The sequence below is a fragment of the Felis catus genome, chromosome A1 (genome assembly GCF_018350175.1).
Source record: "Felis catus isolate Fca126 chromosome A1, F.catus_Fca126_mat1.0, whole genome shotgun sequence".
Classification (NCBI taxonomy): Eukaryota; Metazoa; Chordata; class Mammalia; order Carnivora; family Felidae; genus Felis; species Felis catus.
In genome coordinates this window covers 69,686,579-69,712,971 of record NC_058368.1, presented here as the reverse complement: position 1 = coordinate 69,712,971, position 26,393 = coordinate 69,686,579, and the positions used below count along the sequence as shown (strand labels likewise).

Below are 26,393 nucleotides of genomic sequence, written 5' to 3'. Positions count from 1 at the left end.
CATGGTGCTTCATACCAATGAAAAATACCATCTTGTACTCAGGACAAAGCTTCAGCCATCAGTGGGAAAGAACAGTTACAATTGACAGTTTTTACAGCAAGATACCTGTTAGGACAAGTAAAAGCCTCTTCAGTTTAGATTAACAAGAGATATTAATATCGTGCATACATCGTTACAGGAGTCTGGCCTTCCGTGCTGAAAGACCCACCAAGCTCATGGTTATTGGAGAAGCCAGCACCCTTCCTGGGGTATACATCCATGCTTTATTGAGATGCTGTGCTCTTAGGCCGTGGAGAGAAGATGAAACCAGACAGTATCTGTGAGAGCTTACGTTTTGGGGACACGTCAAAACTAAAAACAGCTTCCTGGCAACGACCAGCCAACTGGGGCTGAGCGGGATGGGGTTTTCTCCACATGCCCACTGACCCCCACACCCGCCAAAACAAGTGCACATCTAAATTCTCTTACAGATGCCAACTATGGAAGGTGTTCTATTCCCGTGTCAGTTGATGTTTCCAATCAAAACATGAAGCCAATCCCGTGGTTAGGTGTCTGAGCTCCCCTATGTAAGCTCCACCACAGATGCTCTCTGTTTCCATGAGACCTCTCCCCCAACGACAGTGATCCTGCTGGCTTCCAAAAACCTCCCTACCCCCAGGCACCCATGGTGCAAAGTACAGGCTGGTTAGCAGGTGAAATGAGAGAGGTCAAGTCTTCCCTTCACCTTCTATTCCCCACCCTCAGTGAACTAGGGTAGCACCCCACATGCCTCCGTGTTAAAGCCTGCTGTTGAGTGAACAGGATCACTGTGTTCTAGAGGAGACCAGGATTTCAGGTACAAACTGGTATTCAGCAGTGTAAAAAAAAAAAAAAAAAAAAAAAAAGACATCAGACAGCGCTCCAACAATGCAGGGAACAGAATGCACCATGCTCTGAGGATAAAGACAGAACATTGGGGGGGGGGGGGTGGGGGGAAGCTCTCTCCTAGATAGGTACATGCTGACAAAACAGTGCATACAATGGAACAACAGAAAAATGTTTTCTCAGATTTATTAAACAAATGACAAAAATGAGAATGAAATCCCCAGCCTTTTCTGTTTTAAAATTTGGTGTATTAGAAATTTTTAATGAAGTATTTTGTCTATAGGATTAAATATACACACAGAAAGAACAGAAGGGAACTGGATTAATAATATAGGCCAAGCTTGTGAAATCTGGTTAGTTAGGTTTTCACGGCAACTTTCCAGGCAGAAAGGGGGTAAGCGTGAGGGACTGGGTCTGGGTGCGGACATGGGGAGAGCAGCAGGTGTGTGGTCTTCACCGAGGAAGGCCTGTCTTCGGGCTGTCTACACATCAGTGCAGGCTGAGTGGCAAATGCTTGCTTTCTTTACAAAGGGAATCTGAGGCCCGGGGAAAAAGGAGTTGTTAGCCTAGTTTCGTGAGCCAAAAAGCTTGTCCTTGTGGTTAATGACACACGAGGCACACCACTGCAGGTTCCAAAACGGACCTCCTCCTGTTTCCTATTTGAGAGCCAGTTAACAACCCAAATTCATAATAAAGCGGAACTCTGCCTGCAGACTCCGCATACCACTTACTACCTCCAACTCTCAAAAGTAGAACGAATCCCTCTTTGATGCTTTTTACTAAACACGTACACATGTGCACGAACACACACACAGTCCTCACTCCGTCCTCAGTGCCCCTGGTTTGTGTTGCACGTTGCAGCGATTTGTGATTACTCTTCAATATTCTGAGACCGTCGTGCCTGGCCCAGCAGCAGCAAGCACAAGGATCTTTCAGCGCCATTTCCACAATGGCATTAACGGCACCAGCCTGGCAGTTAACCTTTCCCACCGGCTCTCCGCTCCACATATAGATCCGATGTCTCATGTCAACAGCTGATTTTTAATCCTTCCCTACTTGCAAAGATAAAGCCACCCAAGACATTCCAGAGTAACCTGATCTAGAGCCTGTATACAGACACAAACGAGCTGCCTTCCCCGGGAAGCTACAATCAGACACCAGAGGCCAATGAGATGCCCAAGGCTGTTTCCAGGCTCAGCTGCGGTGTCTGTAATCCACACTGAAAATGACCCTGAACAAATCAGTCTGTTCCATTTTGAAAGCTTTCAGGAAATGATTTCCTACTTCTTTCCCAGCTTCCACTGGGGTATATTTAATTGCTTTCACTGGAAAAGAAGAAAAAATTCCTTGTGCTAGAAGTGTCAATTATGTTTTTTGGGATGGTGTACTTTTTTTTTTTTTTTTTTTTTGGTGAAAACAAGACTCCACCCACCAGCTCCCAAACATATGCATGACATACAAATCAGCATTTGTGACTTTTGTTCAAAAGGGAATTACTTGGAAATCTCTAGGTGATTCAAGGGAATCAACAAGTAGCCCTCTTCAAGGATGGCTCTAAACAAATGGCAAACAGACCACTTTTAATCTTGGATACCTACAACACAAGGCCAAATCAAAGTGCCATTTCTTTTTTGCTTTTCATTATTATTATTAATAAAAACAGAACTGCAACATTAAGTGGCATGCTTGTTTCGATCTAAAAGTCTTGGCTTCATTTTAAAAACCAGCAACTGGTGTCTTTCAAGGTATGCACAAGTCTGCACGACAGACCCCGTTTCCCTGTATTGAATTTCGCTTAGCTCAACAGAAACAGAATTAAACTAACAAGGAAAAAGGAGCGCCAGTAAATTCCCTAATGTCGCCACAGTCAAGTTTGTTAATCACTTTCTGCTCCAGAGGTTTATGACCAGAACTTCCATATGCGCTTATGGTTTTGGCTAACATGGCTGAACGTAAAACTCATCAGAGGGCTACCGGCAGTGGATTATTTTGAAACGATCACGTCTTTCGGGTTCAAAAGAAACTTACTCTACATTCCAGGGATTGCAGAGAAAGATTCTTTTGCAGTTTGATTTGTAAAATTTGCAGCAATGAAGTGGACTCATCCCATGAAACCAGAGGAAGGCCAGCCAGTCTTGGGGTAATTAAGCTCCTAACTATCAGAGAAGGAAGGTTTCCAGGCTACAAGAGGGAAGATCCAGAAAAGAGAGTCTTTCTTGGGAATGCAACTCTGAGATCTCTAAATTCTTGCTAATAAGAATAAGGGCCTAAAAAAAAGAGTAATTAAAATAGAATAAACTCAAAATAAACCCAATGATGTAGGGAGCCCCCAAATTTCTTAGTTTAAGGCTGGGTCAATTATTGACTAATGACAACTGTACCAAACCCATTCTGTGCCGAATATGGGATAACATTTTAAGCAGAGAAAGTGGACTGAAAGCATGTGAACACTGATTATAGACACAAAAAGGAAGCTGTATGCACATCCACAAGTTTTAACAACATTTGAAAGGAATTTAATCTTACTAATTTTTCCTTCTTTTGGACACTGCTTCACAATACAATCAAAAAGATTCCAAGGTTAATGTGCAAGTTGAGTTTCTGATTCAACTGAGGACAGAACAGATTTTGTACACTTAGTGCAAATTTCAAGAGGCTCAGGCTGTATTTTAGTTTTGTGGCCTGGCTTTTTTTTTAGCATTGCTTGGTTTGAATCTTCAAAGAAGCTCTTGAGATTAAAATCAGAATTATTCACATTGTAAGTGCAGGCCACGTGGCACACTGGAGATAAATCTGTGAGAAATTCCCAAATATGAGTCACATATGTGGGGAAGAATCTGGCCCACAGACTTCCTTTAATTAAATGCCTAATAAAATATCGTCAATAGCATACAGATGCCTGTCAAAGGAGCTGGCGCAGTTCACTTTAAGTTCCGGAACTCATTAAATGTATTTCTTCATGCTAAAAGAATTTCTTGCATTTTATTTTGCCCTGAACCAGCAGCAACAAAAATCAACCACAAAAGGGGCTACACTTTACATACTTTGAAATACCATCTAAGGAAAGATATTAATGCGCGGAGGCCCTGGGCAGGCCTGGTGGCTTGGAGATTTGTTTCAATAGATGGTTGGTCTTCTCTCCCAGGCCTTCCGGTATCATTTCATGGAGCAGCTATCGCCTGCCTAAAGACCTGGCCCTCCTTAGTGATTCAGGAGACCTCTACACTACCTTAGAGAAACAGGCGGACAGGTCTTGGGAAACCCTTTGGAACCCGCAATGAATTCACAGGTCACCTATTCTTTACACCCAACTCCACTGCTGGTTTTGCTCCACTCTCAGTTCAACTTTGTGCACGTGCGTGTCCTTCTCTGCCACAGAGGGAGACTCCGGACGCCAGGTAAAGACACAGCGAACTAGAGTCTGACAACAGGCAGAGGGCACGGAAGGTGGGAGGCTGCGGGCTTTCCCTGACCTCTGCGCAGTGAGAGACCACATCACCTCTGCGGAACTGACTCCACCAGGCTCAAAGAATGCTTAAATATTTACTCCCTCACCGATACTTAGAGAATCTTTAATAGGGCAGGGCAAACTCCCCCAGAGGCAACTGGTGAATATTCTCAGCACTTTAGGCTACCGTGGCCTTTGAACAAATCACACCCCTTCCCTTTTAAGCACCATTAATCACATCAGGATTGCTGCTTTCATAAATAGTGGCCAACCAGCAGAAATGGAGTTGCTTGGCTGGCACAAAACCAACCAGAGAAAAACTTTATGAGCAACCCTAAAAGGGGAAAGTTTATCAATACAGAACTGAGTACACTATCATTGATCAGCTGTTTTTAAAACACTTCAGATTAAAAAAAAAAAAATCACCACTCCTTTAGCAAAAAGCAAAACAAAGTAATTCCTGGAGCATGTTTTGCTCTAGAGGTTTGTGTTTTGATGATTCACATTATATGCTGGGTAAGTTAACACCCCATTGCTCATTCATACTTCATCATCAGACTGCTGTGCAGTTAGAGGTAAAAAGAAAACTCATTTGAACAAATCACCTTCACAAATAAACCACAGGATTCCAAATGTGACTCTGCTGAACTCACACTTGACTAAATATTTATATAGCAAATCAACATCTTTTCCTAAGTCCAAAACAGAATACGCAAAAACATGTCCTAAGTGCAAAAACCCCACAATAGAAAAAGCGATTCTTCCTACGTTTTATGTATGGACTGTAAGTGTCTAAGTCTACATGATCCCTGGTCTCTACATCCGATTTTAATTATTAATCTGTACAAGATTCTCCAAAATTAAAGTACTGAATCAAAAGGGTCCTACTGCACCAAGATGTCACATAGACTAAAGCTGAAGACTAGAGGTCAAAGTTCTAGTTTTAGCTTTGTCAGGCAGCAGCTGTAGGAGTAAGTGAAGTCTCTGATTTCAACAGAACAAGGTTTGTCATCCATAAAAATGAAGGTTCACCCTAAATGATCTCAAAGGTCCCTTCTAGTTTTAAAATTCTGTGACTCTGTTAAATGTATATCTAAGGTAAGACATCAATAGACTACTTCAATGAACATCTTTCAAACTATCCAGTACTCAGTTTGATTCATCAATCATGCACTGAATCAAACGATCAGGAAAAGAACACCAAAAAAAAAAAAAAGTTTGTCTAGAAAGGATTAAGTTTTCAGTCTTTAAAATTCAATTTGTCGACATTCCTGTGGACCGATAATCATTTGTGAGCCACAAGGTCAGTCAATACTTGTATTTGTTGCATATGGCTGCCAAATTCTACCCCACTTCCTAAGCATGCGTAGTAGCTCTTCCCTTGTGACAACATCACACGATGAGCTTAGTAAGGCCGTAGGCATGGCGGCACGCCAGGGATGTGTCATTGTTAGAACTCTTTCCAATAATTTGGTAGTTACTTAGGATCTAAAAATTTGATTCTACAAGTCATCTTCTTAAAAAAAGTACCAAAGACTGAAAAGTACCAAAGAACAGGCACTAATTAATCAAAGTATTTCATGTGTGATGCTTTCCTTACTCTGCAAGCCAGCCAGAAATTTATTCCACTAGATTCTAGAAGGCAACTGTGTCAGGCTGAGGGGTGACCCTGACTGTCCAGCAGAACCATCTGGGGACCCCAGGTGGCACCCCAGACCAATGAGATAAAAAATTTCTAAGGTCAGGGCCCAGGCATCACTGATTTTTAAAATGTCCCAGGTGATTCCCATGTGCAGCTGAGACCCTTTGATCTACAATGCAGGAGTGCTGAGTGAAAGGCACGGGCAGAGGTGGGCAAGATTTAAAAAGAAATCAAACCTCTCACTCCTTACACTTTTTTCCTGCACACAGAAACATCTAGAAGTCACTGCTTCCAAGAGAAGACCCTGTTCACACAAGTGTGAACGTTAAGAATGTACACAATAACCAAGGGGCAGCAATTCTGGAAAATGGTTCTTCTCTATGCTGCTCATGATTCAAAAGAGGGCCTTTAGTTTGCCAGCCTGGTGACAACAGTGCCTTTTGTGAGGTCTTACTTTGCCCCGAATCCCCACTCAATAGCATTTCTGTGTTTCAATTAGAAGTTCTGACAGCCAGAGTTATAGCTTCTTAAAACACAGCTAACGATTTGACCCAGGATGCAAACCCAAACCAGACCAGCAATCCCTTGTAAATTACAGTTCCACTATAATTGACATCTTTTACATTGTTTCACATAAAATCTGGAAAGAAGAAATAACTCCAAATTCTTCCTATTAAAATATCCATTATTCTTGACTAAGATTTCACCAACACTTAATCTCAACCAGCAATCAACTTACATTTGGTCTTGAATTTTGTCAATCCCTCATTTTCTAAGGCTCAGAAAAGCAGCACCTCCTTTTAAAGAAGGGGAACAAAGTAAAACCAACACCTTTCCTGGGATCTCAATACCTCAGTCCAAACATTCAATCAACAGCAGCATGATCTGCAAACAAACTCAACACACACAGAAAATTTCCACATAAATAACGACACACTATACACATGATCAGATCCATAATCAAGTATCTCTTCCTAGCCTTCAATCAGAAAGATAAACAAGGTCCTGGTAACCTGTCCTTCTTAACTATTTCTCTTGTCCACCTTTTTTGGAGAGCAAGCCACTGTGTGAAGTTTCATTTTTCTTCAAGATTTGAGAGTCGGGCATACCCTATCCAAAGGTTTCTGTCCAAAACCTCCTCTAACAAATGTTGATTAAAGATTAATGAGCCACTAGAACAGATAATCTCCACTGGAAACCTGGACTCAAGATTCCACGTTCCCAACACTTGGAAGTCTGGCCCTCTACTCATCCTCCTCTTCTTCCTCCTCACTCACATGTAGGCCACCCAGGGGCTTCTTACTTCTAAGCATGGAAGGGGAGCTCAGCACTGCTGCTGGGTTGCCAAATGTGAGTGGCTGGCTCAAATGGGCCACCATTTCAGAGTCTGAATCGCTGGATTCAGTCCCGCTGCTGGTGGAGCCCTCAGTCACCTGCAGGGGCGCTCGCTGGTCTGCCATGCCTCTGGCACACACTGACCGCACGACAGGGATCTTTGAGGTGGGGCCCACCTGAGGTGCACCATTAGCCAGCATTCTACCTTCTGAAGCAGCCAGGCTGGCCAGTCCTCCCTTTTCACGGCCATCAAGCCCACCCATTGCCTCTGGGGTTGATGCTACCTGGCTAAGGATGAGGGGATCTGTCTCTGACTTATTGTAGCGACTGGGAAGATTCCCCAAGTATGGCCTTTGCAGGACGGGGGAAGAGTTTTCGTAAGGAGGACCCTGGCTTGGGAGAGGACCTTCTCCTGTACTCTCCTCTCTTGGGTCATGCCCATTTTCAGAAACATAGCCTTGAGACCCAGTCCTGTCCCAACTCCTACTTGGACTCGACCGTCTGCTACTGGGAGACAATGGGGTGGCCGGGGGACTGCGACCGCCGGAGCTCCTGAACAGCTCATCTATCAGGGAGCTATGTCTTGGGAGTCTGGGGCTCCCACTCATATCAAAGGTTAGGTCTGCTGAATCATCATCGACGAACTCTCTGGAAGGAGGCCGGGAGGACTTCACGGAGGGAGGGGAAGCCCTGCGCCTAGCCTCTGTCCGCCTCTCATCCCCGGAGAGCAGATACACCCCACTGGTCAAATCACCCTCATAATTGTCATTTGTTTGGGACTGGGACGCTTGCTCCCTGAGCAGGTCGGATTCACTATCTACGTCACTGCAGTCAATGAAAGGAATGGAAGAGCTGCTGCCTCTGGCAGCCCTGGATGCTGGACCTGTGCTCGGCTGCGGGGGCTGAGCTTTACTCTGCTGGGTCCTATCCTTAACGACCTCCTCCTCTTCGTCGGCCGGCGCCCGCGGGGCTCCGTCCGCCTTCCCGCCGCCCGCGGGGCTCCTGGGCGGCGCGGGGCTCTGGCGCTCTTCGGCCGCAGCGCTCGGCTCCGCTGCCTGCTGACCGCCCGCGCCACCTGCGGGCTCCGCACCTTCTCCGGGCGGAAGGCTGGCACTCTGCTGCGCCTGCGCGGGGCGGGGCGAGAAAGGGGGAAGGTTACACGGTGGTGGAGGGGCGGGGCTGCCAGAGCCCAATTTAGCAACAAGCGGGCCGAGAGGCTGCCCTCCACAGGGCTCGAACAGAACACCGCCAATGAGCAGGAGCTCCCCAGTGTGTTTGGTCAGCATCCAGACCGTTCTCTGACCATGCACGGTCCCCAGCAGGCCAAGTGGGCCACAGCCTCTGCTCTCTAGGACCCACGGGCTCATACTGGCTTTCCAAAGTTTCCGTGGAGCAACCCACAGGGAGGGTTGGGCGGGGTGAGGAAGAAAACACATCGCAGATCCCCGAAAGGCAAGTTGACATGGATTTCAGACAAATGACAAAAAACGTCTTTGTTTATACTTCCAAGGGAGGAACAGGCAGGTTAAGCACTCTATTTTTAGGTGCACAAAGGAAATCTTCATGTTCTTCCCCAACAAAGTTCTTATTCTCTTGTAGAGAAAACCCTGAAAGCACAAGCACAGGCCAATTCGAGAGAAAATGAGCTCTCACCACCCTCAGGGCAAGAGTGATAATGTCTCTTGTTGCCGACTGTGGTCACTGCCCCATAACAGAAGCCCTGGGAACTCACCACCCAGTCTTGTGCCAATAAAGAGATCTGAGGTTGGCCCTGAAAATGGGAGCGACACCCATCAGGTGCTAGGGAGGTCCCAATCTCTCCACACGCATTTTGCTGGCAGGTGAGCTCCTCTCTGTAGACTCCCATGGATGGTTCCACTCCTAAGCTGAGATAGGGCCAACAGAGCAAACTTCTCTGGGCAAAGGCATGGGATGGAGGACAGGAACTCAGCTGAAAGAGGACCCAGTCTAGGGCCTGCGGAGCCCAGCCTGGGGTGCACAGAGCACAGCCTGTGTTTGCTCAAAGCCAGGGCATACAACTATACTCTCCTCTACTAAAAGAAGCCCCAAAGGTGAGGGGCAAATAACTCAGAAGCATACTATGAAACACAGGACTTAGCAGAGAAAGTTTGGTAAAACAAAACAAAACAAAACAAAAACACAGTTATAATAGTTGATCAGCATTACTGACTTGTTTTGGCACTTCTGAATTCGGTTCCGTGGGCTGTGTAGCAAGGCTTCTGATGGACTGGATCTTGCTATGTTTCCTGGGAGAAATCACGTAAGAGAGCCATAGTGAGAAAAGCTGTTTTCTTAAATGAAAAATAAGTCTTATGCCTTCCTCAATATGAAGATGAGTGAAGTAGTGTATATGGATGCTCCCTGGAAACAGTCGTCCTTTTCATAGCACTTACAGGGTTCAGGGTATACTTAAACCCTGAAAACACTCTCAGCAATCCCCTGCTCCTGTTCGAGTGGTACAGCTGGTCAGGAACACTAGCCATTGAGCATTACCTTTCTAGTTGTAGGAGAGTCACTGGGAGGGAGAGTTGGCTGGGCTGAGTATGCTCTGAATTGCAAATTCTGGCCTGACAATATGAAAGCAATTCATGTATTCTGGGCAATGATTTTCTAGATTAGTTCTATAACAGAGGTGACTACTACTCATCAGCTAACTCTTTCCCAGTGTTGAGTTCACAGAAGGCCTGCCCCATGAATGAATTTACAGATTCAACGGGACCAGGAACTGGCTTTCATGCCACTAACACTCTCCTTTATCTGTTCCCTCCCTTAGTCTCTGAGTGCCCTCCTTTTCCTCCGTGAACAGGCCTTAGAAATTTTCAGGTACTCAAATGATGAAACTATAAACACAGAGGGATTAAATGCTAATGTACATTCAGCTTTTCTTCAAAAGACTCCAAAAACACAAGGATGGTCACAGCAGCAGGTTTGTTTCAGCCAGAGTGAAACAAAATACCAACATTCAGGTTTGTTTATCAACAGAAAATCAGATAAATAAAATGAAATACTTTCACAATACCGAAGGACATCAACACAGATCTCCAAATCAGGTCAGGGTTTAAAAAGCAGGATGCTGGGTGTCTCAGTCAGTTAAGCGTCTGACTTTGGCTCAGGTCATAACCTCACGGTTCATGAGTTTGAGTCCAACGTTGGACTCTGTGCTGACAGCTCAGAGCCTGGAGCCTGCTTCGAATTCTATGTCTCCCTCTCTCTCTGCCCCTCTCCCACTCATGCTCTGTCTCTCTTCAAAAATAAACAAACATTAAAAAAAAAAAGCAAGATGCAGAATTATGTACAGTGCGATACTAGTTAAATCAATGAAAAAGTACACCCGAGAGAAATGCTGCATATTTTTTTTTTAATGCATAAATATGTGTAAAAGAAATAATGTGAAGTTGGCAGTTGTTGCCTCTGGGAAGGAGAGAAGGGAAGTAACAAAGGTGGCTGTTCGTTAAGGGGGTTTTAGCCATATCTGTCGTAACAGTAATTACACACAAAAAGGTAAAAACAAAGACAAAAACAAAAAAAAAAACAGAAATGGAAAGAAATATGGACGTTTGCTGTGATCTCTGTACTTCGCAGTTATTTTAAGATATGTTAAAATATAAAAAATAAAAATGTTTTTAAAAAATGCACATGCACCAAACAGCCCTCAGTGCACCACAGCTCCACCCTTTTACCCTTCTATTAAAAACAAATTGTTTTGATGTTTATTTATTTTTGAGAGACAGTAAGAGACAGTGTGTGAGCAGGGGAGGCACAGAGAGGGACAAACAGAATCCGAAGCAGGTTCCAGGCGCTGAGCTGTCAGCACAGAACCCGACACGGGGCTCGAACTCACAAACCATCAGATCATGACCTGAGCTGAAGTCAGAGGCTTAACCGATTAAGCCACCCAGGTGTCCCAATTACCCTTTTCTTTTAATCTCTGGATTCTCACCTTCTCCCCTCTCTGGCGACAGAGCCTTGCTCAGGGCATGGGGCTTTGATGCTGGTTGACCAGGGGCCACTTGTCAGTTCTGAGACCTGAGTTCTTTGAGCTTCAGTGTCTCCATCTTTATAAAGGGACCAGGAGAGGGGCACCTGGGTGGCTCAGTCAGTTAAACATCTGAGTCTCGGTTTCTGCTCAGGTCATGATCTCACGGTTCAGGAGTTCGTGCCGCGCGTCGGGCTGTGCACTGACAATACGGAGCCTGCTTTGGATTCTCGGTCTCCCTCTCTCTCTGTTCCTCCCCTGCTCACAACCTCTTTCTCTCAAAAATAAATAAGTAAGTATTTAAAAAAGGGACTAGGAGAGCACTGACCTCACACAGCTGGTATGAAGACTGAGTTAATGTATGCAAAGTGCGTGGAACGCAGCAAGAGCTGTAAGCATTTGCTAACAACAGCAATAAATCCTGCTTCTCATCCAAGCTGTATTTAATTTAAAAGTTTATAGAAATACTTTTGATTCAAATCCCAAGACACTCAAGGACAAAGAGAGGAGGAAGTTTTTACTGTGCTTTAGCCCCACTGCAATCTCCTTCCTGTTCCTCTTCCATTCCATCCCCTGCTGGTTTCCTCCTCTTCCTCACTTGGCCCTCCAGGTCTGTTTACATCTCATCTTATCCTTGAGGTGTGCCCCAGCCCTCGAATGTTCCTAACACTAAACTGGCCCAGGTTGACTGTGAGGCCCTGATATGGTAATTCACCAGGCCTGGGTGAAGAGACAGTCAGGAGCAAAGCACTGTCACCTGCAGACGATGACTCTTGTCAAGTCGAAGTAGCATCGAAGTTTCTCTTACCTTTCAAACTGCACTTTCTTATGTCCTCCTTCTTTAACAAAGTCGAGAACCTGCTTCTGAGTCCGACCGCTAAAGGGAAGACAACGAGAGGGAAGGAAAGGAGACGGCAAGGGATTCTCACTGAAACACACAACACCCCGTCTCTACCTCCCCTCCTTCCACAACTGGGAGATAGGTGGGCTTTCTCAGCTAGCTGGGGATAAAAGCAGTTCTGGGAGGAACTTGTGTTTCTCTGAGAAAAATGTATGTCCATTGCATTTCTTGGCATTTTCCTTCTAAATAATTCTGTTTGATTACGAAGCCACCATCCTGAGCAAGAGTCTACATGCTTCGAGGACACAGGGCTAATTTTGTTCACTGTATATCCCCAGTGCTTAGAACAGGATTTGATACGCAGCAAACACTCAAATGTTTGTTGAAAGAGGGAGAAAGTGAAGCAGTGCTGGGCAAGTGCACACAACATTCCCGAAGGCTACACCAAATGTTAACAAGACACTTGCTTCTCCAGAGAAAGGGAATCCTCCTGAATTAGAGGGTCCTGTTTGGAGTTTACTGTGGCGGGGTGAAGGGCCTCTTGGCCAATGTTCGAGCAGAACATGACCTCCTGGTCATTCCAGGACGCCGCTGGAATGACCGAGCAATCACCCCACCAGCCATAGCTCCCAGAGGCCAACTTTCCACTTAGCTCCCCACTGTACTGTGTAGCAGCAGCACCAGAGGGTAGGAGAAGGACGTCTCGGGACAAATGCTCCCGTGGCGGACACGAGAGGTGTGCTATGGAATCCTTACCTGAACCGGAATGATGAGCCTCGACTAAAGAGAACAGGCTTTGGCTTTGGTTTGGGCTCTTCAAAAAGTCTAAAAAAGGCATGATGTTCAACACAGATTTTCCAGAACGACTTGCAAAAATCCCGACTGGCCATTAGAAATTCCAAGGTATCCTGGTACGAGCTCTAAAAAGAGAAAAGACCATTTTCTCCCCCTTGACCCACAGACATCAGGTTGAAACATGAGAAAAGGGCCAGAAAAGAAGTATGTCCAATAAAATTTCACTGGTGCATTTTATTATAGCACGACCACAAATTCACATAGTTAGTAAAATAGAGTTGTTCCTAATGACAAAATCTAGTCATCATTCAACCATTTTCCCCTCACAAAATTCCTTAGAGGAGCTAACAGAAAACAGGGGTAATTCACAGAACTCCTAACATTTTTCTTTTTTTTTTTAATTTTTTAATGTTTTATTTATTTTTAAGACAGAGAGAGACAGAGCATGAGTGGGGATGGGGCAGACAGAGAGTGAGACACAGAATCCGAAGCGGGCTCCAGGCTCTGAGCTGTCAGCACAGAGCCCGACGCGGGACTCAACTCATGAACTGTGAGATCATGACCTGAGCCGAAGTCGGTCGCTCAACCGACTGAGCCACCCAGGGGCCCCTCCTAACATTTCTTGTGACAGAATTCATGAACAAATTTTGTTTACGTGGCTTATATTTCCTCCTCCTCCTTCTTCTTTTTTTTTTTAGTTTATTTACTTTGAGAGAGATGGATAGTGAGCACAAGCTGGGAAGGGACAGAGAGAGAGAGGGAGAGGGAGAGAGAACCCAAAGCACACTCCACACTGTCAGTGCAGAGCCCAATGTGGGGCTTCATCCCATGAACCATGAGATCATGACCTGAGCTGAAACGAAGAGTCGATGTTCAACTGACTGAGCCACCCAGGCACCCCCATATTTCCTTCTTAAAAAAAATCCAACTACTGAAATTCCTGTTCTGCCTCCTTACAATAACTGAAACACACTCTTCTGTTTTCTCCCTCATGGCTCATGCCGACTTTGCATACTGGTCGTAAGTCTCTTCTCTGTCAAGTAGCATATGGCTCAAACCTCCAGGGGACCCCACAGGAAATGATCATTTTTTTTTTCTGGAACACAAAAGTATCACTCAAGGCTGAAAAAGTCATGTCCTTTGATTCTGGAAAGGGGAGAGTGTCATTTTGTATTCCCAGGCTGAATGCTCTCAATGTAAGTGGCCCTATTATATAAACAGGAATTACTACAGCCTTAACGGTTCCCAGAACTTCCAACTCTTTTGGGGGGAATCTCACAGTTCTGGGCAGACCCAACTTACAAACAAGCTGAGGCAATTCTGCATTTGCAAGTGGCCTTTTAGAACTCCAAAAGAATTTTCCCATAGAAAACAACTTATAATGGGCGGTTGCTTCCTAGGTCAGGCCATAAAAGCTCATTTAATCCATTCGGTAGCTGAACGGTAAGGTTAGACTGCCATTTATCATCTTTTTTTTCCACGGGAACAAAACTCTCCCAAGTTCTGGTTGGGGACACCAGGATCAATCAGCCATCTCCGCCATTGCCATTTCCCGCGGGGGGAAGGAGACGCTCCTTCTCTGATCCGGTCCTGGGGTGAGCGATATCCTCAGGGGTTCTCCAGAAAATGGGGTGGACCTGCTTAGCTTGCGAGAATGTGCTGTCAGAGGTCAGGGGACAAGAGTAGGGACGCGAGGGCTGGGGAGAGCTGGAGGCTTGTGCGGCCAGGGGTGCGCCCCGAATACTGCGGATGCTGAACGGGGTCTCGAGGGGATGGCCTGGAGGCTGGAGCCCAGCAAAGGCATGGGTTTGTCGGGAGGGGCTGAACATTCTCTACCCTGGCTGTGTCTACCCAGGTGACAGCACGGTGATTGAGCCTCTGGGCAGGACACTCGGCACAGACCCTCAGACACCTGCCTGGCGTCATCCCGCCCCGCCCACTTACGTTTGCGTCTGGGCGGAGCTTGATGAGAAAGCGCTTCCTCTTGAAGCTCAGCTTGCGCACTTTCGCCCAGTTGAAGGCGTTGATCTTGGTGAAACCCTGCAAAGGAAGGGATCAGCCAGTGAGCCAGGAAACGCAGAAGAAGCAACATGGGAGGTGGTTTGCCTTGCATATAGGGACCTGCTTTTGACTGCTTGGGAAGAATGCCTTTTGCTAGAGAATTTGCTAGGATTTGCAGCTGTGGGTGATGCCTGTTCCTGGAACATTATCTTTCACTAATTATATGCTTTGGTATTCAAACTAAGGTTGCCTCCAGGGAGGGAAGCGGCTGGCCAAAGGAAGGATGCTAAGAAAGATAAATAACAATAAAAACCATGGCAACCACAACAATTAGTGACCATCACTTTCCAGTGCCAGGGAAAGGACTTTACAGACCTTATCTTACCAAACCTTATACAAAACCCAGTGAGATGGGTTTGTTATCTCTCTTTCACAGATGTGGAAACTGCTGCATGAATTTATTTTAATTTGTCCAAAATCACACAGCTCACGTGGCAGAATGAGGTGCCCCACCATGTGCCTTCACCAGCAGCGACTGTTAATTTCCATAAAAGCAACACACCAGGCTGGTGGTCAACCTCCAAGGTGCACACTGGTCTGGCTCCCAGCAGCACAAGCAGGATGGGGAAGGGAGTCCCGGCCTGTGGTTTGTCTTCTAGACCAGAGAACAGTCTCTGGGAAGGACTCACACATCCTCGTTCTGAAAGTCAGGTGTGATGGAACAGGGTGTTCCTGTGTCCCTGTTCCTGTGAGGAACAGGGTGATGGAGAAGTAAGGGGAAGCGACCAGACACCAGCTCCCATCTGTCCTGTCATCTCCGCCTAAATTAGAATTCCTCCAGAGCTGCTGAAACACCAGGACCATGTATTGAAATTGGTAAGAATGAAGCAATTAGGCACTGGCAAGATTAATTCCAAGATACAGCCTTGGTACACGATTAAACTACTGCGTAATTCTCAATATTTAGATTGTATCAAATATAATCAAAGCACGTTAATTCAATTGTGAGGCACTTCTTCCCCCCCCCCCCCCCATGATTTTTAAAAATGCTTAAGGGTTCTGATTTCAAAATTTAACGGTAGGACTGAAAGCTTTACATTTGGCTTATTGTCATTTTGCTCATCAAGTACTCCTATGTTATTTTGGCAGTTCAGAAATTGTTCAGACCAATTGTTAAGCTACCTCAAGTATCGTACACTGCTTTCAAACCTTCCCTTCTTACTCTCCCATATGAAACCCAACCTCGACTCCGCCTGGGACAGGATCCTATGATAATCCGTGTCCACCATAAACATCTGATACAGGAGCAGAGAAGCACTGAGACCAATTTGGTAAAATACGAAGGGACAATATAACCAAAACCAAATATAAACCAAAATGTTTTAGATTGTGTACATATCTATGCCTTCAAAACTGGTGAAGATTACCCTACTTAAAGGCAGACACTTTCTCCATACCCCTATGAAACCAAAGCATGGATTACTCTCGATTTTGTTTAAAAGAAAAGCATTGAGGACACTTTTGGGGGTGATGAATATGTTCATTGTCTTGATTTCATTGATTGCTTCAGGATATACATATACAAGAACTTATGAAACTGCACACTTTAAATATGTGCATTTTATTCTATGTCAATAACACCTCAAAGAAGCTGTTAAGAAACAAAAAGAAGCACTGTCAGTAGAAGAATCTAACAGTGCAACCAAGAGAGCGTACATTTCATGGGGAGCCTGGGTGTCTCAGTTGGTTAAGCGTTGGACTCTGGCTCAGGTCACGATCTCACGGTTCATGAGTTTGAGCCCCGCGCCAGGCTCTGTGCTGACAGCTTGGAGCCTGGAGCCTGCTTCGGATTTTGTGTCCCCAGCCCCTCTGCCCCTCCCCGACTCATGCATGTGAGCGTGCGCTCTCTCACTCTCTCTCTCATAAACATTAAAAAAATATTTTCAAACTTTAAAAAAAGACAGTACACATTTCAGAGTACAGAAAATTATGTCCTTAAGTAAAACACAGGTACGAATTCAAGTGCAGTGTTTTACTACAAAGTTACTATACGTGGCTTTGTAGAAATTTATAAAACTGCTGTATCTTTAAAAGTACACATTACCCTTTTCAAGTATGTATATCTGAAGTCACAAATAAGCTGACGTAGGTAAAACCTAAATTAGGCTTAAGAATCCCTAAATTTGGTTAAAAAAAAAACTCAACAGGTTAAAAAAGAGAGGGGGGAACCACATGACTATCATGTGCCAGTGTGAAGAAAGTGTTTATTTTGGGGGGTCTGAAATCCTGATTCTATTATACTGTGTTTTGAGCACAGGTCCACTGACAGAGATTACCAAGTCAATAAACACAAGCAAATCTTTGTGCATTTCCCAACCAGAGCAAGGGCAAATGAAGTAGAATCTGGAAGTGGAGGGCCTGGAAAGAAATAGAAACCCTAAGGTGAGGTTAGTTTCTCCCTGTTCACCTAAAATTAACCATCAGAGGTCTTAACTTGGCCCACCCAACGCGCAATCAGAGTTGAAGGGCCAACTCTTATCTTTCCATCACCAGGGGAACTGAGCTGTGTTCTAAGTGCTCTTACCTGAAACACTAGAATTCCCGTGTTGGCAACAGCCAGGTTGATCTTCGTACCTTCCCTGTCCTTAGCCGGGTGCAACCGGACCCCATACATCTCCAGCCTACGGGCAATCTCCAGAAGTTGGAAATCTGATTCTGCTGGTGTTTGTCCGCTGACAAAACAAAAATTAAAGAGAAAGTCCAGGTGATTTGAATTGCCTGTGTCTATTAATTTGAGATTAGGCAACTCCTCTTGGGAAATAAAAAGGCATTTCATCACAAACAATGGAGCTACCTGATCAGATGACACCCAGCCTCCCATTCATTGCAACCCAAAGTCGAGCAGCTAGGACAAAAGCCCTATTGCCTGTGTAACACAACACCCCAAAAGTCTGTCTCACATTTGCCCAGTTGTTTTTTTTTTTTTTTTTTTTTTGGAATCTCAAAGAGTTTCCTTTAAGGTCATATAAAAGCAAAACGCCATCGTGTTCAAACACGTTTTTAGTCGCTGACAATGGGCCTAAACTTGTAAGGGAAGTTCAAGGCAACACTCTGGCATACTATCACCAGGGCTCAAGTGCCCTCCTTGAAAACAGCAACAAAATCAATAGGCACGGAGCATCTTTTGAAAATATTTTACTGATCAAAACAAAAAAATGGAGAGGATACAAAGGTGCTAGATTTTCATGACATTCCTACTTTGCCCCTAGTTTACCGTGTCCCTTTTCTGATTTCCTATTAACTGGTCTTACACTCTCCCTTTAATTCCACAGCATGGGTATCCTCAATTCCAGACATACCCCAGTATCACAGGAAATCAAGCAAGGATCCTAGAACTTTGGTGTTGAGCGGGGAACCTGCATTGAGAGTCCTAGGTGAGGAACAATGGCCCCCATGAACGTCTGTGCTCTTCTCCCTCACACCTTGCGTGTTTCTTCCCAACAGTTACCGTGTGTGTGTGTGTGTGTGTGTGTGTGTGTGTGTGTGTGTGTGTGTGTGTGTGTGTGTGTCTACACCCACCTATGCTGGAAGGACAGAGAGAAGCTCAAGGGAAACATGAAGGGACCAGTGGGACTTACATGTGGTTATGGTGATACTCCACGATTTTGTCTTCTAGCGCATCTTGCTGAGGTATGTACTTGTTTTTTGCTAAATGCTCTCTGTCTGATGCTTCATCGAAATCCCCAATCTCGGCTACCAGGAAACAGAGAAAGAAAACCCAGCCACATACAATTAATACTTCACAGTCTGTTACGTTCCTCGGGCAACATTCTCTGGCCAGCAAACCAGAAGGCAGCGGACAAGGCGATCCCAGCCTGTGGGTATCACAAGGGCTGGATGTCAGAAGGTACCCTGTGAGGATGGATTTAACAATCGTGCCGACGTAACAGGACGGTCTCCACTCTCGTCTCTACCAGTTGCAAAGAAAACTTTGGCATCAACCAATTTCACCCATCCATGTTCCTGATTTGTTTCTTCCTCCCCACCCCACTGGGACCACTTCTGCTCTAGGCAGTCAATTCTAGACATGTGGACCATGACCTTATGACTTCTAAATAAGCACAGCATTTTTCGACTTTAAAAAATCAACTTTGAAACTCTTGTAGATAATAAGAGTTTACCAAATGCTTTACCAGGTAGAGAAAAGCCAATGGTAAATAGGTATAAACATACATAATTTGGTAAAATAAAATAATTAAAGTTTATGAAGTATCTTGCAGTCCTAGTGCCAGAAATGGCTGGTCAGATGGCAGCCTCTTACAAATGTCTCACCTACAAGGAACAGGAGGCCCATTTTTCTCATGTAACCTCTGCATAGTCCCTAAATTGCTATGATCTGGAAATCTAAAGAAAAGACCTATAAAGTAATAATTATACCTTAACAACACTAGCTCCAGCTCCGTTTATATCAATTTAATACCTCTGGGACAGCATGTCATTTTCTTTGAATCCTATGGTCTGTGTAACAACCAGAGAGCCCAGCTGTTTTGAGTAAAAGTGAGTGAATGGTTGCTATGACATCTCCCCTTCGTTTTGTCATGTGAAGCAGCCTGTCACACTTTGGGCAATACACCTCCACTCATCATGCAGGATATGGCCTACATGTTGCTATAAATCGCAAGCACCGAGAATATTTGCTCTGCACTGAAGAGCGCCAACTCATCTGGTTCCAGCTGGGCCAGTGGAAGAATCGATGGCTCTAGCTTCTTGCTGCCGTGGCGAATCAATAACATTACTTCCTAAGTCCGGTAGATCTTCAGTAAGACCCATATACAAAAAATAAGAAGATAAGCATGGTCTCTGGAAACACCTAATCCTATTGGGCTAAGTAATTTATTGACCACTAGGAGTGACACTTCCTACAAACCTTTGGAAATCATGTTAACTGGACGGTTATCCAAATGGGCTGATTATATGGGACTGCTTTGGATACAACGGAAATTGTAAAATGATACGACAGCACAATTTTTTTATACTAGTGCTAATGCGTGTGACATAATCATCTTCTTGAAACATTATGTGCATATTCGATTTCAAGTAACTTCAACAAGTTACTTCTGCCTTGGCCAAGAAGAAAAAACAATGCCCAGCTGGGTTGTCAATATGCCTTAGAATGAGTACAATCTAATTTATCCTTTGCCTAGATTAAGGAAGCAAAATATCTAGTCTCAAGCATCACTAGGATTCAGTCCAGCTTCCTGTGTCTTGAGGTTTACTAAACTTGGGACAGCAGAATACAAGAAGCATCATCTTTGACAGGTTTATGTCTTAAGGCTAATGTACCATATTCAATCATGAATATTCAATCCAAGAACAGGACCAAACAAGTTTAGTTTACTTGACCACCATCTGTCCAAGCCTCTTCTCTGCATCAACGGAGATATCAACAAGAGCACACCAGTCCTTGAAAAGGACACAGAATTCACAGGCCAGTGTTTGGGGGGCCACACCTGTTAAATGATGCTTTAGGGGTATTGTTTTCAATCCATGGGCACTCATGTAACAAAATAACAAAAAGACATAATTATTGTTTTTCGTGGATGTGATTATTTTCCCCCATTGACCGGATCACCGTTACTGCCAACGCGACTTCATCGAGAAACCAACAGGACTTACATTGTACAATGTGTGAGATCAAGAGAGCCGCGCTGGTATCATTGCACGTCAGCCTGCCTTGAGCCAGATCCTGCTTCACCTGCAGAGCAAACAGGTACCTGCGGACGCAAATAAAAATGATTCGTCACACACCTAGAGGCTGGCGCCATGCAAAGAGGGTGGGAGGTTTGGTGTCAAAGTCAGGCTCACTTCTGACAGCTCGTCCACACTGTGAGGGACTAGAGAAAGGTATACAAACCAAGGAAAAGAAAGTCTGTGCCGGCTGGAATGAGTTCCCAGTACCACTGACGGCGGTGTAAACAGTCATACCTCATTCAAAGGACCAGGAAACACGTGGTAATCTTTTCACATGATGAGTAACACATTTTGTTCTATGGCTGTGCCTCTCCATACAAAGACCTAAGACGGAGCACCTGAATGGCTCAGTCAGTTAAGCTTCCACTTCTTAGTTTTGGCTCAGATCATGATCTCATAGTTTGCAAGTTTGAGCCTTGAGTCCGGCTCTGCACTGATAGCGTGGAGCCTGCTTGGGATTCTCTCTCTCCCTCGCTCACTGCCCCTCCCCCACTCACTCTTTTTCTCTCTCTCTCCAAATAAACTTAAAAAAAAAAACAAAACAAAAACAAAAACCCAAGGCTGTATCTTGCCACTCTATAATTTTTTCAGGGTATAATTTTTTTTCCACAGATCAAATATACTAAAACATAAGGCTCAGATAATAACAATAGCTTATTATGGTTAGGAACAACTTTTTTTGCCAATGGAATTGGAAAGACAAGAGTGTGTTTTTTTGTGTGGTGTAATATTCACTTAGGTTCTTCCAAAAGCCTCAGTTACCAGATCTGTAAAACTGAATTTAGTTTAAAGTTATATTTTCTTTATATTGCGGAATAAAGCAAGTAAACATTTTTTGGTAAAAGAGAAGGGGTACTTATTTTGAGAGAGAGAAAAAGAGAGAGAGAGAGAGAGAGAGCATGCACAAGCAGGGGAGGAGGAGGAGGAGGAGGAGGAGGAGGAGGAGAGAGTGAGAGAGTGAGAGAGAGAGAGAGAGAGAGTCCCAAGTAGGCTCCCGGCTCAGCACAGAACCCTGTGCAAGGCTCATTCCCACAACCCTGGGATCATGACCTGAGCCGAAATTAAGAGTCAGACACACAACCAACTGAGCCCAGGTGTGGCAAGAGATAAGGTATTTATAAATAAAAGAAATTAAATAAAAAATAGTGCAACGTAAAAACTGATTTGAAAAAAATCAATATGAACTCCTAAATTTTCTCCATAGAGAAATGGTGGATTTCAGGTATCTGGTAAGGAGAGGTACAAAGTGGGCCTGAAATATCGAGTGATGGCAGAAAGCAAGGCAGCTTTGAAATATACATGGGCTGTATTAAAAAAGCAAAAGAAACATCTTGAAGGGATGTCCACTCGCCAAGGCTGTGGCAACGTGAGTAGCAACAAGAATAATTAAAGTGACTCAAAACACATGGAATTGATGAAAATTGTTGAGTTCATTTCAGTATTCAATGAGAAAGCCAGAAAATGTATCACCATTGGAGACTACTGAAGCAATTCTTTATTCAAAACTTGGTAACCTAACCAAAAACTTGAGTCTGGAATCTGCCTCTCTCAATAGAAGGGGTATTTCAGGATATACAGGAAAATGAGGCAAAGTTCTTTACAGAAGTATGCCAACTCATAATAACAGCAAGAATCCTCATTCCATGACATCTAAAGAAATTATGGACTCTGGCAAGCACTGTGAATCGCTGTAAAAACCATTCAGGAGATTGGACATTTGCATAAAGACAAAGTAACATGACTTTGCCTCACAATGGCAAGATCAGAACATCACCACCCTAATTCAATGATGAATCTTAGTACCATTCATGAAATAGGAAGTTCACATCACTTCTGGTAGATTCTGGCCAAAAATATTCAACTTGATCCATCAGGCCTATAGAACTAACTTCCAGTTTTCTGGAAATGCAGAGGATAGAGGAAGAAACTAAGTGGCACCACAAGGAAGAAATCTGACAAATTTAGAAGGTAGGATATTTTAGAGTATAACTGGTCCTGTTTCTTCAACAAGATGGTATCATGAAGAAAAAATAGGGAGGGACTCTGCTAGATTAAATGAGGTCCAAAGGAGGGAGGGGGAGAGAGAGAGAGAGAGAGAGAGAGAGAGAGAGAGAGATTGATTGAGCGAGCACGAGCAGGGGAGGGGAAGAGAGAGAAAGAGACACAGAATCTGAAGCAGGCTCCAGGCTCCAAGCTGTCAGAATGGAGCCTGATGCGGGACTTGAACCCATAAACAGTGAGATCATGACCTGAGCCTTAGACGCTTAACCGACTGAGCCACCCAGGTGCCTCATGAATGTCATTTTAGATGAGTACATACAAATGACATTTATGGGACAAATTTGAGTATGGCCAAGATATTAGATGAAATGAAAAGTGCATACATATGTGTAGAAAAAATCAGAAAGGAATCACACTAATGTATTAACAATGATCACCTCTGGGGAACAGGAATACAGTATTTTATCTTCTTATACTTGTTTATCTGTATGTTCTAACTTTCTATACTGTACATTTGCTATTTTTGTAATAATGAAAGGTTATTTTTAATTTTAAAAAGGGGGGGGCTTTTTTAATTAGACCAACCACAGATGGTTCTATAAAAATGAAATAAAGTAATACATGGAAAGCACAGTGACTAGAATAAAAACATTCAATAATGTTAGCAAATTTTCTCTTATAAAAGAAAAACTAGGGGCACCTGGCTGGATCAGCTGGTAGAGCATGGGACTTTTGATCTTAGGGTTGTGAGTTCAAGCCCCACGTTGGGTATAGAGCTTACTTAATTAAAAACATAAATAAATAAAAGAAAAAGAAAAAGGGGTCCCTGGGTGGCTCAGTCCGTAAAGCATCTGACTTCGGCTTAGGTCATCATCTGGCGGTCCGTTAGTTTGAGCTCCTCATCAGGCTCTATGCTGACAGCTCAGAGCCTGGAGCCGGCTTCGGATTCTGTGTCTCCTTCTCTCTCTGCACCTCCCCCACTTGTGCTCTGTCTCAATCTCTCTCTCAAAAATAAACATTTAAAAAAAAATAAAGAAGAAAAAGAAAAATGAATTCTCTTTAAGTTATTTAAGAAATTCCATTGTTAACTAAAAAACTAAAACAAAACAAAACAACCTCAAGAACAAACAAACAAAAAAACCTACGAAAGCTACAAAGGCAATTCTGTAGCCAGCCCCACAAAAAACCCAAAACAAAAAAACCCCACAGATCCACTCGTCGATAACCGTTGGCCTTTACCCAGCCCCTTATATTTATTCTTGCTCTCACGTTCTCTGTCTCTGGAAAGTCAAAGGGAAGAAAGGCAGAGAATATAAAAGAACCAAAACATCAACATATTGGTTTACAAGGCAAGAGGCAGTATAAGCCATCTTTCTGGATTAGGCAAGGAGTACTATTTTTTGAGCTGAACACTTCTTACAGCTACAAGCTTTAATCTTCTATCTGGTTAATTTTTAAGTAGGCGGCATAAAAGCATCACACTGTGAATATTTTACCATCCACCAGTTCAAACACAGGGTCTTGTGTTTGCGGAGAAGCGTTCAGGGACGGATCAATGGTCAGAGTCTGACAGGCTCTGGGGACTTTGGCTGATGGGCTCATGTAGACTCTCAGTCAGCAGCGGTTCTGAAAGCCCACACATTTAGGCACAGGGGAAGTGGCATTTTGAAGACCGCAGTGAGCCTGCAGTCCCGAATCACGCGGAGTCTCCCTGTTCAGAGGCCCCTGTAATACAAGGAAGACCTTCCTGGGTACTGACTGTTCACTTCCTAATGACAGCTATAAATCTTGAGCAAGCTGGCTTCGATGCTAACTTTAGAGATTCAGCAACACCTTTCGTATTATAAACGGAAACAATCCCCATCAAACACACAGGAGCTAAAGGCTAGGTTGAACTCAGCAGGCACTAAATACAATTAACTGAGTGAATGCTGAAAATGCAAAGCGCTCAAAGCAGAGTCAGTCCCCGGCACAAGGGTGGGTGTCAGGAGAAGGGGATGATGGTGCCAGGGCTAACGAAGAGGGCTTTTGGTTTCCAGGGATCGTCAGAGTTACAAATCACACCAATCTGATGCCTTGCTTTAAATGGGTCTATTTTAATTTGTTTCATCTTAGCCTGGGAGGTCTTAGCCTTTCTTTTCGTATTCAATGGAAAGTAACTTACAATTTCTCTGCCAGCCTGAGGAACCACCTCAGGCCTTGCAAACACTGCAAGTTCTCAGAGGTCTCTCTCCACCCCTAGAAAGGGCAGAGCCAAGGAGAAATGGGATCCTACTGAAGATCACATGCCCAGAGCAAAGTGTACCAAAGCCCTATAGCCCAACAAGAGTGACTCGGAACTCTGCGATGAGAAAATGTGGCAAGTTCTTTTCTGAAGACCCCTCCCTAGCTGTTTAAAACCTGTACCCACCACTCAGTACTTTTCTCTCCCTCTAGAGGCCCGGGCCCTAGCAGCAATAGGACACAACAGCCGCTGAAAGTGCAGTTCAATAAATAGAAAGGAATTCAGCTTCTTGGTTAACAGCAAAGTGCAATTCAATCTGCTTTTTGTACAAGCGGGAAGCTGAAAGCTATTCCTGAGGCCCCAAGAATTAACCAGAGAGCTAGAGTCCCTTTTAGTCGGCTGAACTGTAGGCCTGCCTCTGTCCCCACATCCCTCGCCTGAACTGCTGTCCACACAGAGCTTCTCCCAAGCCCTCCTGCACTCCCCATCTGCCACAGGAAAGTGCCTGGACCTCAAAGGTCACATCATTCAATTTCTGCTTACACGGGAATTTGAGAATGAGGGAGGCAACACATCGGATCTGGAAGGTCCCCCTTCCCGCTACACCTCGTGACAAAGTCAAAAGCGATGGGGAGCTTCTAAGTTTCGTATCAATTTCATTCGCCCTTGCACCAAAAGGATTCTCTCCTTGGAAAAGATTTTTAAAATGTCAGTTAACACTGGGAGCCAGAAAACAAAGACAACACAACCCTAAACAATCCATCTGTTGAGCCCGGGTTCCCTGAGGAATTGACAGATTCCACCGAGCAGCCGGCAATATCCCGGGCACACTTGGCTCAATGGCCACAAGCAGTATGGAATTTTAGAAGAAAAACCCGAATAGTAGAAAACCACGGGGCGCCTGGGTGGCTCAGTCCGTTAAGCGTCCGACTTTGGCTCAGGTCACGATCTCGCGGTTCGTGAGTTCCAGCCCTGTGTCAGGCTGTGTGCTGACAGCTCAGAGCCTGGAGTCTGCTTCACATTCTGTGTCTGTCTCCCTCTCTCTCCGCCCCGCCCCTGCTCGTGCTGTCTCTCTCTCAAAAATAAATGAACACATACACACATAAAAAAGAAAACTACAAGCCTCTGCAGACAATGATTCACAAGAATTGAAAAGGTGCAAAACTCAAAGCAAACTGGAATGGAGACGGGGAAAAAAGGATTTATGCCAACTTCATAAGCAGGACAGAGGCCCAGTGACATGCAGGATGCAAAGGCAGGCTGTTGACCAACAGCTGGACTTGCCTTTAGATTTATGTCAATAGTCTGAGCTTCAAGCAATGCACGTTACAATAAGAAACCCAGCCCAGAAACAGAGACACAATAGCCCCAGCAGTGACACCACAGAAGACTCTGTTGTCACTGGCCTGTCTTATGCATCCTGGTGTAGCAGCCCAGCTGTGTCTCCTCTACGTGAACCGTTCTAGTCAACCGTGCATGCTTCCCAAAAGGCTG

The 26,393-nt window shown here is 44.5% G+C and overlaps 1 protein-coding gene across 5 annotated transcripts in view; it reads right to left on the bottom strand.

Moving 5' to 3' along the window:
* The window catches only part of FARP1 (FERM, ARH/RhoGEF and pleckstrin domain protein 1), a 296,455-nt gene that overhangs the window by 49,448 nt on the left and 220,614 nt on the right, over positions 1 to 26,393 (bottom strand). For all 5 annotated transcript variants that reach the window (XM_045055193.1, XM_011280659.4, XM_023252762.2 and 2 more), the window contains exons 6-13: positions 20,600 to 20,697; positions 18,562 to 18,676; positions 17,508 to 17,655; positions 14,867 to 14,962; positions 12,884 to 13,047; positions 12,095 to 12,163; positions 9,481 to 9,556; positions 8,173 to 8,413 (exon numbers count right to left, since the gene is read on the bottom strand). In XM_045055193.1, the coding sequence (XP_044911128.1) occupies positions 8,173 to 8,413; positions 9,481 to 9,556; positions 12,095 to 12,163; positions 12,884 to 13,047; positions 14,867 to 14,962; positions 17,508 to 17,655; positions 18,562 to 18,676; positions 20,600 to 20,697 (1,007 nt within the window). The remainder of the gene's footprint in view (positions 1 to 8,172; positions 8,414 to 9,480; positions 9,557 to 12,094; positions 12,164 to 12,883; positions 13,048 to 14,866; positions 14,963 to 17,507; positions 17,656 to 18,561; positions 18,677 to 20,599; positions 20,698 to 26,393) is intronic.